General features: G+C 39.4%; 1 protein-coding gene across 2 annotated transcripts in view; it reads left to right on the plus strand.

The window, feature by feature from the left end:
- Positions 1-14,444, plus strand: part of Snap25 (synaptosome associated protein 25) — an 87,530-nt gene that overhangs the window by 42,753 nt on the left and 30,333 nt on the right. For both annotated transcript variants that reach the window (XM_004634300.2, XM_004634301.2), the window contains exons 2-3: positions 10,255-10,390; positions 12,376-12,417. In XM_004634300.2, the coding sequence (XP_004634357.1) occupies positions 10,319-10,390; positions 12,376-12,417 (114 nt within the window). In that variant the 5' untranslated portion in view covers positions 10,255-10,318. The remainder of the gene's footprint in view (positions 1-10,254; positions 10,391-12,375; positions 12,418-14,444) is intronic.

Below are 14,444 nucleotides of genomic sequence, written 5' to 3' on the forward strand. Positions count from 1 at the left end.
ATATATATTTTCCACAACAAAACAGTCCTTTATTTAAGGGTTGGGATTCTGATAGTGCTCTATGCCTGCTCTCAGAGATTCTAGGGGGCAGGGTGACATTTTTGTGAGTTAGTTGAAGTATCTATCACTTGAGTTTATTCTTCAGCCAAATTCTCCTCTCAGAAGTGTACTTATAATGTAACCCAGCATGCACACTATATCATAGCACTGAAAAAAACATGGTGGGGGAGTTTCGCTTCTTTTCAGAGGCTGCATTCTCAGGTTGTAGTGCCCTCCTACACACTAGGGAAGCACACTTGAACTTCTCGATGGTTGTATCCTAAGGTTGCCAGAAGGTCCTACTGGATATTTGCAAGGCCCTTCAGTTCTAAATGATACAATACACAGACCCTCCCATTCTGGGGGTGGGACAGAAAATGTACCAGTGATTATTATTGAAAATATAAATTCAACTCTAGCCCCACCTTCACAGATCTCTTTCCATGGGTGCTATAACTTGATGTCTGCATTTTTAACAAGAAATTTTAAAAGGTTTGGAAGCAAGGAGCCCTCAGACAGTGCTACTGCCTCAGAGCCTTCAGAAAGATCCACTGTGAATAGATGTGACTTAGTCATTAATCAGATTATGGGCATAAAATAGATTCCATATGATAAATTAATTTATTCATGAGCCATGGATTCATCACATTTGAAATATCATGTTTTGATTTAACTAAGAAATTGATAACAACCATTAGTATCTAATACAAAATAGAAGGGGGTTGAATTGTTTTCACAGGAATATTCAAAATAGAATAAGAAGCCAAATCTCATGTAAGCATTTAAAGACTTAAAACTATGAAAAACACTTTTTTTTTAAATGCCCACTTCTTTAACAAGAGACGTATAAACAGAATCTTGCTATATGTTATGTGCCAAAAGTACTCTTTGGTCATTAAGACATAAACTTTAATTACTATTTTTTTTGTTTTGTTTTTTGTGGAACTGGGGATTGAACTCAGGCCCTTGTGCTTGCCAGGGAAGCGCTTATTCCATTGAGCCATCTCCCAAGCTCCTTAATTACTATTTTTAAACCATTTATTTATTTATTGGACATAGGTTCTTGCTACACAGTTCAGACTCATAGTGATCCTACTGTCTCAGCCTCTCCAGTACTGGGATTACAGACATGTACCACCACACCCGGTTTCCATGGCTGGCACACCCAGGGCCAACAAAGCATGTGGTACAGGGGATCAGGAACCAGGGTCCTTAAGCCTGCCAGACAGGCACTTAGACTGCTGAGCTATCTCCCCTGCCTGAATTATTAGTTTTTTGAAAAATAAGAATTTATCAGAACAATCCAACATTCAAACCTCAGAGTTTTCCTTTCTGTATTATACTTCTGTTTTAACTTTCCTAGAACATGATCTGGAGAAGATATAGTATATGGATTTTTTTTCCCTGATAGCCATTGTAATTTTCCAAATGGAAGATTTGCCTCTGTGAGCATTCTAAGAGGGCAGAGCACTGTCAGGAAACACTCAACCCATGACCCATAGAGCTTTCAGGCAGATCGAGAAGCAAATGAAACCTGACGTCCACAGGACCTGTAACCTGGAGACATTAATAGTGCCACGATTTGCTCATTACCCCTTGCATGCATGTATTGAATTAGGACACTGTATCCCATAATAATCTGCATTTGTCATGCATTAATTAAAACTAAGCTAAACTAAAATTAAATTAAATTAAGATGCATGAGGGTGGCCATGGAAGCACAAGTACAGAGTTGCCCCAAGGCAATAGGTTCAGCCACTTCCTAGTGCCAGCTCTGATTTTGGTTGTTATTATGTGACTTTGCCCCTCATCTTTCTCATGTTAATGATTGGCCACAGTACTTCTCAAAGTTCTTTGATTCAGCAGACCTGGGAGCTCCGGTTCCAGTTAGCTCTGAGTGAGGCTGACGTGGATCTGAGGACCATATTGGGAACAGCAAAAGTCTAGGATTCCTGTATAAACCCCCTGCTTTTGTATAAAGTTCTTAGTTTGATTCCTATCCTATAATAAGCTCTTGATAAATAACTATTCTATGAATAATACTTTGACAAGCATGAGTTTTGTGGCACAAAATGTTGGAATAAATGCAGATAGATGACCTTGCTTAAGTGAGAAAGACAACTTCAAACATGGAGCAAGATGTGATGAATTGGAAAAGCACAGGAAGCCCATCTTCAGAAATCTCACCAGCCTGCTCCAGGTTTCCTGAGGAGCCCCCAGGATTTGTCTTAGTAGCAATCTCTGTGCTCAGTTTCCCTTAGAATGTGCACTTTAGGTCTTAGGGTTATAGAAAGTGCAAGGAATAGTTTTATCCAGAGGAAATAATAGCAGGAGGCCCACCCTTGACCACAACATATGCCTACAGAGTGGGTCCATGGGAGAGATCATTAGCTCCTGCCGACCAAGAGCCTCAAAGACTAGCTCTTGGCAGGGGACAAGGATACAGCCCCAGAGGAAGTAGGGGCTGCTAGAGTCCGTCATGAGCCACAGAAGTGCTACCTGCAACCTAGATGTCAATACCTGTGTGATGCTGTTGTTGCTTCAGGAGGATTTGTTTTGTTTTGTTCTGTTCTGTTCTGTTCTGTTCTATTTTTGAGACAGGGTCTAGTTATGTAGCTCAGGCTAGCCCCAAAGTAGTAACAATCCTACTGTCTCATCTCCCCAGTATTAGAATTATGGGTGTGTACCATCAACCTCAGGTTGATGCTGTTGTTGTTTAGTTTGTTTGATGAAGATGTAAACAGAAAGGCTTCAGTGGATCAAAGCTGTAGAACATAAAGTAAAATGAAATGCATACCACTAGCAATATTAATTTTAATGCTAATAAAAATTAGAATCCATTATGGAAAGGTAGCAATTGGGGGTCTATAGACATGACAACATTATTAATAGAGTAAAAAGGAAATTTCAACATAATCCAAAAGCCAAAAACTTGGGGCTGTTGAGAAAGCTCAGTGGTTTAAGCACCTGCCTGGCAAGCCCAAGGTCTTGAGTTCAGTCCCTGGTACAAAAAAATTTGTATGGCTCACTTTGACTCATTAGTGAAAATAAAATTAGAAATTACAAAAATGGTAAGATCTACAGGATATAACCTAGAGAACAGTTTGTAGCAATAAGTACACTGTACCAATAACAAAAAAGTAGAATAAACATACTATTTTTCAATTCAAAAAATATACAAATATTGACACAGTAAAGTATCTTGGAGGAATAGAGAAATAACATAAAAACAAGAACAAGAAAAGAAAAAAGCCTAGAGATTAAGAACATAGAGACTATAAATAATATCACCATCTAGTATGGAGGCTTCAAGGTACCTATCAAACCACTTTGTGTTATTTTTCAATATATGAATGAACCTAAAAATTAAAATAGCCTGCAGTTTTTCATGGAAAGAAGAAATATCCCACACAACTTGCTTTCAGTAAATATCTTTTGAAAATACTTATCTTTAAAAATGTCCCAAACTCCTAATTTGAAATTTAGCCTAGTATAGTTACTTGTGAGACTCTGAATCTTACTTTACAAAGTGAAGCTATTTGTAATTTGTGCACCATGTGTCATTGTAAATCTTGTGGAAGGTTATGTATTATATAGAAGAAAAGCACATAAAACAACATCTAGAAAAAAGTGAGCCTCTGGAAGTACACATTACCATGATTTTTATTAATACATCAGAGAGTTGCCCACCTTGGTTCATAAAATCCCTTTGTCCTTTGGGCTTTTGCATTTGTTTTTGTTGACTCTGAAAGTGTACCTCTGTGTGGGCTAACATCAAAATGTATTTTCAGTTCTCTATGGTGTTCAAGTAATAGATGTTGATTGATATGGATCTATTCATTCTTATTAATTGAAAGAGGAAATGTGGAAAGAAATTATTAGGATGCATTCTCCTAATAGTTTCCTAAGACATTATTCCCCTAGAGTGGTTGAACTAATAGCCAAGTCTCTGCTCACCTTGTATATCAAAACATTACAACATTGCACCCTCTTCTTCCCTCTAGGTCCAGCCTCATCTTTGAGTCTGAAATTTGCAGTGATAAAGCAATTCTACCCTACTATACCTAAGCCCTTAACAGGAAACAAAGGGAGCTTGCTTCAGAGTCCATTTTCTCCCATGTTAGTCAGCTTTCCATGTGACAAAGTACTTGAAATAATCAACTTAGTAGAAGAAAACATTTATGTTGGCTCACAATTTGGAAGGGTTCATTCCATGCCAAATTGGCCAGTGGCTTTGGCCCTGTGGCAAGGACATCATTATGTGGTGGTAAAAGGCCTTCTCACTTGCAAGAGTCTGGGAAGTGAAAGAGAAAGAAGGAAGGGGCCAGGTCCCAGCATCCCATTAAAGGGACATCCTCAATTACCTACCTTCTTTTCACTGAGTCCTGCCTCTTAAAGGTTCTACCACCTTCCCCAGAGCACCAAACTGACCTTTAGGAGACATTCTAAACCTAACCTACAGCTAATGGGAGGCTAGTGAGGGGCTCAAGTAGACTTGTATGTAACGGTAGTGAGTGAAGAGCTACACAATTACCCCAGACACAAAGAAGAACTGCAAGTAGCCCACTTCATCCACATACCTTGACAGTGACAGTTGTCCAGAAGTCTGTCTCTGGCATAAACACCCCAGGGCTGCTCCTGGATCTAAGAACCTTTGTCAGCAGCTGGTCATGGAAATCAGAAATCAGACCATGAAGTCACCCTATGCCTCATAGTAACCTGCATGGATTAAAACGGATTTACAATCCTGTAGAAATAGTCAAAGACCAATCTATTTTTGTATGTTATATGTTTTTCTATGCTTTACTTCTTGTTTTAAAATATGTTTCAAGAAACACTAGCAGAAACTCCAGGGAAAGATTTTATACATAAACATAAAAAGAATTCATACTATGCTGTCTGCCTATAGGAAATGCATCATTCTCTGGCAATATTAAAGACTGATCAGAAATGCTGAAGGAGTTCTGATTAAGTTCTTTGAAACTGGGGATCTACAGGTGCATTTGTATAGATCCAGGTAATACATATTTTTGGTTTTGTGTATGGTATCATCATTCCAATAAGTGGTCAAGCAAATGTTCCAATAAAACTTTATTGATAAACCATGAAATTTTAATATCATATGAATTGTACATGTTTCAAAGTTTCTTCATTTCATAATTTTTTTAATAATTTGAAAGTGTAAAATCTGCCCTTGCTTAGCTCAAAAGCAAGCAGTATAAAAGATTTCATTCATGAGCACTAATGGCCCCCACAGTCCCTGGTATATTGAGCCTGCTGTTTCCCTACTTTTTATAGCTATGGAACTGTCCCCACTCTACCTTGTCGCATTTACTAACATTCTGGGGAGCATGTTCTACAGGTGAGAGTTCCTTGAAATGTGGCCTGTGGCCCAACAGTGTCAAGGTCATGTGAGGGCTTGTGAGAAGCCCAAAACCCCAGAATCTGTGAGCTTGGGACCCACAAACCTGTGTTAACAAGTTTTCTGGTGATTCTGACTCTTGTTGGAGTTGTCCTAAACTTCCCTAAATGCGCTGATTTTGAGACATGAAAGAAACTGTCAGAATGTAGGGGTTCATCCATCCATCCATCCATCCACTCATTCAATTAACATGAACTGAACACCTGCTTGGGTGGTAGTTGGAGACAATTAATTAGATACCGTTGAGTCTTTAATGGACTGGGAAATTGCCTTGTATCAGAGCCTCAGGGAATTGTTTTGAGAGGCTGGCTTTCCCATCCTCACTTGCTAAGCAGGCATTGCTGTCTGGGCCATGTCTCCAGCCCAGGCAGTGGACAGAAAGCAGGTTAAATTCGCTAATAGGATTGAAGTGCTCCACACCACTGTGATAATAACTGTAGCTTCACTGTTTATAGCCTTGGAGCTATTGACATGATAGCTAATCACCATCATTATATCCATCTCTTAGGATGCTAGCATGCATTGGGTTGGATCTGTGGGGACAATTGATCCAACACTGGTGATAAACGTCCCAGTAGATGACCTGGACTTAGGCTTAGCACCCACTCTCCAGCCTTGCTTGTTAGGAAGGTAGACATTGCTTTTCAGCTTTGAAATGCTGTTGTTGAGCTCTGTAAGATTCATCAGCCCTCCTTCCACACCATAAACATGACCCTGCATTGTAGTGTGAGACCGAGGTGGTGAGAACTCCTAAGGGGCATTAAAGAGAGGAACACACTGGGATTTGTTACAGGGCTCCTCTGCCAGACTGCCACCTGTCCCCTTGCCAGACCCAGACAGGCTGCTGTCAGCATGGAGCCAGGGGGCCCTACAGCTATTCTTCCCATGCTAAGAGCAGCAACTATGAGAGGAGATTGACAAGTAGACATATGAGGCTGGAGTGTGTGTGTGTGTGTGTGTGTGTGTGTGTGTGTGACAGAGAGAGAGAGAGAGAGAGAGAGAGAGAGAGAAGACAGACAGAGATATCAAGACAGAGACAGAGAGACAGAGAGAATGTACATCCATTAATAACTAGAGAGAGTAGGAGATAGAAAGAACCCTACAGGTCTGAAGGCACACAGATCGCAACTTTTTGACAAACTGAGGTATTAAAGGGAAAACCTGGACACTTGCTTACAGTAAAAGAAGACCTTCCCCCACACCCCACCCCCAAGAAACTGAGCCGCAGAGCAGGAAGGCAGACAGCAGGGCCAGAAGGTGCTCTTGTTTGTCTCCTATGGTAATCCCATGAGAGGTGCTCTTGGTGACTAGAGACTCAGTACTTTGATGGTTTCCCTGGTTTCAGCTTCCACAGGAGCTGGGCACCACAGCAGCAAGCCCCATGCACAACCATTAGCAAAGGAGAACTAATTAACAGACACTGGCTTGTTCCACCCTCAAGAAAGAGCCATTCTGAATGAGCAAGGCCTTCAAAATACTAAGCCCTCTCATCTCGACAAAGTTGACTAGAACTTTCTATAATTTATTCATTCCTGTCAACAAGTCTGTGAGATTGGTTTTGTTTGTTTGTTTTTGTTTTGTTTTGTTCTTTTGAGAAAGGTGAAGATCAGAGAGGATGATAAACTGGCCCAAAGCCACCCAGCCTTTGAGTGCCATGACCAACAACCTATTTTGGTCTTTTCAGATATCAAAACCATTATCCAGTCTACTCAACTTGGGCCCATAGTCTCCCCAACATTCCCAATGATCCACAATGTTATTCTGGAGGATTTATCTGTCACTCAGAAGGGCCCTGGAATTTTGGTTTTGCTCCATTTGAAGTTCAGGAGAAATTTGATTTAAATTCCTTCCAGTTTCTGTTTTCTAAGTGCTTAATTTCTAAAGTGGAGAGTGACATTTAAGTAATATACCAAGCATTTACTGCACTTATCCTTATATCCTCTGATAGATAAGCTTAAATTCTGGTAGCAGGGACAGGCATTTGAAAATTAGCTGGCTCAGGGCCAGTGACATAGCTCACAGAGTAAGTGCCTGCTTTGGCAAGCACAGGTATCAGGGCTCAATTCCTGGTCCCACATGCTGCGTAGGCCCCACCCCCAGAGCACACAGAGCTAGTGATGGAGCCTGGGCATGGTGGCACACATCTATAATCCCAGTGTTAGGGAGGCCAAAAACAGGTGGATCACTCTGAGGCCAAACTGCATAGTGAGACACTGTACCAAATACATAAATGAAAAGAAAAGAAAATTAGCTGGCTCATGATATAATGCTATGTTGATTTTTTTTTCTTTTTCTTTTTCTTTCTTTCTTTTTTTTTTTTTTTCTGGCTGGCTCAGCCCACCCTGAGAGCAGGGCTGGCATAGCATTTCGTGCCAGGGATCAAACCAGAGTGTGTGTTGATTTTATTTTTAGCAGATTCACCATAAAAACCAACTTACATAACCCTACTCCCCCTTTGCTAGTAATAAAATGCAGCCCTAAAACTTCTCTTCTTTAACAATGATTTTGCATGTGACACCCTATCCAGGAATCATGCAGTAGAAAAGAACTATGAAATCTATTATCTCAAAAAAAGTTATGCTTTAGGAGTCCTACTGCCTAGGAGCCTTAAATAGTAAGATTTGCTTCACAAGAGTGATAAATGTGAAAGGTCCTAATATGGTGTACTAAATTAAAATCCCAGGAGCATTCATTCTTTGCAGTTGAGAAAGCTACAGCAGAGTGGACCTAGAAGAGTTCATTGACCCACCGCCCCAGAATCCCCTCTAAAGCTAGCTTCTTTGTCTCTCAGTGAGCATATTCCTGATATTTGATGATTCTGATATGAATGATAACGTGGTATTGCTTGAAAACTGTAAATCTCATTATTCAAGTCTCTTTCAGAAGGTCAGACATAAATGTGATTTTCAGTTGAGAAATCATATTCATAGGCAATGTTTCTATTCTAGCTTCATCAGGACTTTGTTGTTAAGTATAACGCCAGCTGCTGTAACAAAATTAAGTACAATGTTCCCACATTCAGTAGCTCAGCTCAGTAGACTATATTGCTCACTGATATAAGACTTCAGATGCTTTTGGCCTACAGAGGGTTGGAAGCTCCCAGTTTCCTGCTGTTTCATGGCATGATCATCTTGGAGTTTTATTTTTTCTGGCTAAAGGAAAAATACAGGAATAAAATACTGACCTCTGAAAAAATGTATAACTAAAGATATACTATATATACTTTTTATATCATTAAATCTTTAAAACAGATTAAATAAATTTATTCTTATTTACAAACAAAAAAATACCAGCTGCTGAATTGTCTTAGTATGACAGGGGTGCACTGCATTTCCATTAAAATCCACAGACTATCTCGAACCTCATAGCACCATCTCCCTTCAGTGTGTGGCCTGGAGGTGCAGGTACTGGCTAGGTACACATTTATCAAATGCCACACTCTGCCAGGCAAGAGGAAGGCCAAATGCCAGTGCACAGCTGTCTCAGCTACAGGACAAGAGCCCATGACTCCTACGATTGGAGCTGTCAGAGAGGTTTTCATCACATCAAATTCATGCAGTATCATCACAAATGCCCTCTTAATCCTCTTACTCGCATCTCCCTGACGTCCATGTCTAGGCAGGCCCGGTGTCCCTAGGTGCACCCATGCAACCAGCTAAGACTCCTGGTGCCATTTCACTGCACTGAATGGCCTGACTTTCTCTTTTCTTCTTTCATTTCCATCTTCCCAATTAGACTGAAGGGAGTGACTTTTCCTTTCTTGTTTATCACTATATCTCTAGCACCCAGCTCTATGTTGGCATTATACAGGTGCTCAATAAATATGTGAGAGGAAGGGAGAATGGGAATAAGAAAGGAGGAAAAGAGCAGAGTTTGCTCTATACGGATCTCAACCCTGCTATTTGTACCACATGAGACTTCAAGAGAATAGCTAAAAAAGTATCCTGGTTGTGTTTAAGGCCCAGGGATCCTTCTACTTTGAAATGATAGTGGCTTTTCACATAACAATCCTCTTGACAACCTCTGATAATGAATGACGACAAGAATATGCTGGCCCGTAACTTTCAAATGCCCTTAAACATAACAGAATACTATTGAACAACAAAAAGGAAGGAACTATTAATATATGCTACACAGATGAATCATAAAATAATTATATGAAATGAAAAAGGCAGGCAAAAATAATAGGATGTGATTTCATTTATATAAAATTCTAGGAAATAAAAACTACAGTGAGGAAGTAGATGAGCAGTTTTGCAGGCATAAGGGTGGAGTGGGGTAGGGTTGGCAGCAGTGGGTGGTTAAGATTACAAACAGCATACAGAAGCTTCTGAGAGTGAAAGATTTGTTCATTTTTCTTGATTGTTGTCATGGTTTTGTGGGTGTATACAGATGCTAAAGCTTGTCAAAGTGTCACTTCAAATACATGGGGATGATTCTATGTCTATTACACCTCAATAAAGCTGTTTTAAAAATAAAAATAAATAATTGTGACATTGGAAGTATAGGAACACATCTATCCATCTCATCATTCCAAACCCTTGGGTGCTTCATGATTTTTAAGACCCTGGATATGTGGGCAGGACTCTACCTCCTCCATACTAAGGTTGGCAGGCGTGTGTTCATAGCTCCTTTGGGATAATTGGCATCACACTGTTGACCCCTGTGTAAGTATGACTTCATTTAAGTTCAATAAACTAGGACTGATTTGGGTCATTTAGATTTGATGGCCTTTACCCATGTCTACACACACTCATATGAACTCCCACATTTTTTAATCTGCTTTTTCCTAGGTTCTGTGGCCAAACCCACCACTGACCCCCCAGGCTAGGCGCCCAGCCACCCCTTACCACTACCATGGCCGAAGATGCGGACATGCGCAATGAGCTGGAGGAGATGCAAAGGAGGGCTGACCAGTTGGCGGATGAGGTGAGTGGGGGGGCGGGGTGGAGCACAGGCAACCAGGCAAAAGATGGGGAGGTGAGGGGATTGTCTGAGTCCAGTTCTGGAAAAAGACTTTTTCTAATGTTGTAAATAAAATAGAAGTGATAAGACTTTTGATTTTCTATATACCCAAGGTCTCTGCAGATTGGAAGAGTTTGATTATTAAACTCTGTATATAAATGGATGTCCTGGCCCTAACTCTGGATTTCTAGAAACCTTCAGAGATGAAGATCAGCTAAGAAAAGCAGGACGACTTACAAACAGTGGTGTGCTGGAGCTGGTTAACTTCTGAGAGCTGATTCTTAGCACTTTCAGGAAACTTTCAAACTGGTTCCTAAACACAAGATATTATGAAATTTGAATTATATGATCTGAGAGTCAGACAGGTTATATTAAAACCAAAGATAATAAATACTCAAAACCCATTACTTTCTGATTAGGTTACAACATTTCACTACATTTGTGCTCCAGAATTGTTTGTGTCCATCATATCAGAGATGAGAATCTGGTGTCATGGGTTGTTACTGATCGTCTTTTCAGCTTCATGGTCTCTGACACTGTATTGTAGTTAGACCTCAGAGAGGGCAGGGTTTGTACCACAGACTCTGAAAACACCACAAAACCAACTTTGATGAGTTCTTTTTGTTCATTACCTAGATTAAGAAAATGAAGAAAACATTTATAATGCAGATTAAACTTAACAGTATCTGTGTCTGCAGCCATTATACTCCAAATAATGCAAAACATTGAGGAAATCTTTCAATATTTAGGAAACTATGATTCTCTTCAACAAATCCATTGCATTGCTTATTGACAAATAAGTCAAGTTCTAAAATATATCTTCCTTATTTCATTTTCTTTTTAGGAGCATAAATGAAGCTACCCAACCAATACTAAATGTCACAACAATACTAACTAGCTATGGACATAGAGTTCAAAAAATTATTAAAAGCTATCTGCAAGAAGCAGCTGGCTCTATGGAATTTACAATAGACTGTTGTATATTTTATTAATGGTAAATTCTAGGCTATTCATCTTTTATATCAATAAAATAATAAACTTGACTGTGTGTCTGTAGATCCACACGCTTTTCCTCAGACATGTAGCTAAGTAAGCATCTACCAGCAAACCACTGCTTACAGCCATTCTAAACAAAAAGCAGCCTCTTAAGTCTCTCCCAAGAAAATTAATATCTTTCAGGTTTCTACAGGTTCTTGACCAAAAAGTTTGTTCCTTAAAAGCACAGCTCCAAGAAATTATACTGGTTGCTGGATTCTAGCAGTGTTAAAGGAACTGAAAAAAAGTGACAACTTTGCCTGAGGGACCAGCACTGAGCTCAGCCTTTCCTACCCATTTTTTCTTATCTAAGAATGAAGACAATTATTATAACTGTCTCCTATAGCCTAGTTATTTCAAACATGCTTGATTTTCTTCACCCTAAGGCGACAGCTTAATTTGTATTGATAACAACTTCCAATTGTGTTTTTAGGAGCTTTATAAGAAACTGCATGCTATATTCATCTCAATTCACGAGAAATGATGTTTGTGTTTAAAATTCAATCTTCCTAACCCAGGGAGGCCGAATTAGTCTTCTGGGTATTTGAGATAATTTTACATGCATCTAGAGCATGCAAAATTATCTTCCCCAGATTACTTTGTCTTTAATATCGAGATCAGCTTCATATGGCTTTGATTTTATGACGATAAGCTTTCATATCGTTGCTTCAGGGAATCTGATCATGCAGAAAGCCCAATAGCAATGAGACTGAGAACTGGAAAAGACATTTTGTGTTTCAGTTTCAGACTTAAAATAATATGCGACAGAGACCTTCTGTGTTTCACAAATGAATAAAGTATTTCTGCCTTTCCAAGATCTCTTGTTCCTGCCCTTACAATGTTTTTTTTTTTTTTTTTTTTTTTTTTTTTTTTTTTTTTTTTTTTTTTTTTTTTTTTTTTTTTTTTTTATCTAGTCGCTGGAAAGCACCCGTCGTATGCTGCAACTGGTAGAAGAGGTAAGGAATAACTTCATTTTAAAATGAGGAATCTTAACCTTCTTACTGACATCCTCTTGTCCTGGCCTTTCCTGCCTCCCCTAGGTCCTGATGCTGTTGCTTTTAGTGTTAATAAAGCCAGTCCCAAGCTACATTAATGAAGGAAATGATGTATTTAAGTTGCCAGGTAGCCATCAAGGTCAACTCATCCATCCTCTCAGCCCAGGCTACCTTTACATTCTGGGTTACCGATAAGCATGGTAATTTCAAGCCATTGTTCCCAAGAAATCTCAAAGAGTTAGATCCCATAAAAAAACTGCAACATTTAATATATGAATGAATTATCTACATGAAAACTTCAATTATAATGATTTTGGTGCCTATAAACAGCATCTAATCTCAACATTCTGTTTTGGCTTCAGGAATTATTAGATTTAGAAGCAAGAGGCACTAAAATTAAATAAAAATAAGGAAAATCCTTTTTAAAAAAATCAAGTCCAATGACATAAGTATAAAGGTGCTTTTATATTTCCAACTCTGGATTGCACATCTATTTGCAAGGCATGGTTGATGAATCCCAAACTATTTTTAAATGGGTAAAATAGGGCAGATAGCAATAATGGAATCAAAAGGGCATTTGCAATAAACCTCACTCATTCCAATTTGGTAGAGCAGCAGTCAACCAGGAAGAATAAATGGATTAATTGAACTTGCCTATTGGGAGAGATGAAGTGGAAAAAGAATGGTTTGGACTGTATTTATCTTAACCTAATAAAACAAGCCTAATAGTTTTTATTCAATGAGATAGCATTTTAGCTATGCTTTGAATGCTTCTGCTTCACAACTTAAAAAGTCAAGTGTGATTATAATTTTTAGAGATCTTGGACTTTCCCTAACAGAATGATTACATGAACCAACATACACATCTTAAGTTATTGTAGATTGCTTATGCAATGACATGAAGAGGGGAAAAAGGGATAAATTTCAAAAAAGCTAAAGGAAAGGCAGCTATGTCTCACACAGCAGGAGCTGACAGTCTTCCCTTGTTTTAGCAGCTCTAACTTCTCACTTAGGAATGAATATGTCTAAATGCGAATTGCCACAGGAGGGACGAGGAGAAAGTGCTAACAGTGAGTTCCCTAAAAAAAGAAAAGAAAAATCTGTTATTTTAAAATGACAATTTGAGCCTGCATTGTAGCACAAGTTATCCCTCAGAGGAAGGCAGCCCAGCAAGGGGCCTCAGCTGCACAGCAAAGCACCTGTCATCTCTAAATGAAGAGAAATGTTGTCTTTACTCTGCTCTGAGAATACTGTTCCTGCAGAAATACTTAAGGAGCAAGAAGGAGGCAGATATTCTAACCCTACGAGCACTTGCAAGGCCCCTTCATATCCCCCAACTTTAAATAAACAGGGGATCCAACTGTTAGGAACATGCCCCTGTGAGCTCAATAGAACCCAGAAATAGCTGACATGGTTATTTTATTGCATGCTCATTTTATTGTCACAGTACAAGTTAATGGCCCTCAATCAGAGGCTTTAATCTCACTTTTCATTTTTGGCTTTGTGCATTTCTAAAATACCCAAATTTTCTCCAGTTTGTCTGCCAGTGTAAGATTGAAATGCTGCCTACCAGGGGCAGCAAACCTGTTAGAGCTTCCAGTGGTACAAACAGCCCACTGCAGCACATGTGCCATAGCTTCACCACTACTGAGTGTGGAAAGCAGGGAGGCAGAGGCGGAACCCAGAGTGCGCCACCTTGAGCTGACCCCTCACCCGTCAGTCTTGGGGATATGAGTGTTTCTCTTTCATGTCTTCTTGAACCACAAGCAGTCAGTTAGTCTCAAAACAATCAGTGCTTGATCTCATTTATTCTAAGAAAAAAAAAATCCCCAAGGATCTACTCAGGAGGATGTTTCAAATTACATGTTTTTGTTTCCCCTAAAGTTCTTCTTCATCAAGCATGAAGTTGCATTTTAGAACAAGGAGTAAAACCAGTGGAAGCAATCTCCTGCCTCTAATAAATGAGAGGATCAGACTTTCCATCCTTA

The sequence above is a fragment of the Octodon degus genome, unplaced genomic scaffold, assembly GCF_000260255.1.
Source record: "Octodon degus isolate 3935 unplaced genomic scaffold, OctDeg1.0 scaffold00060, whole genome shotgun sequence".
In the NCBI taxonomy this organism is placed as follows: domain Eukaryota; kingdom Metazoa; phylum Chordata; class Mammalia; order Rodentia; family Octodontidae; genus Octodon; species Octodon degus.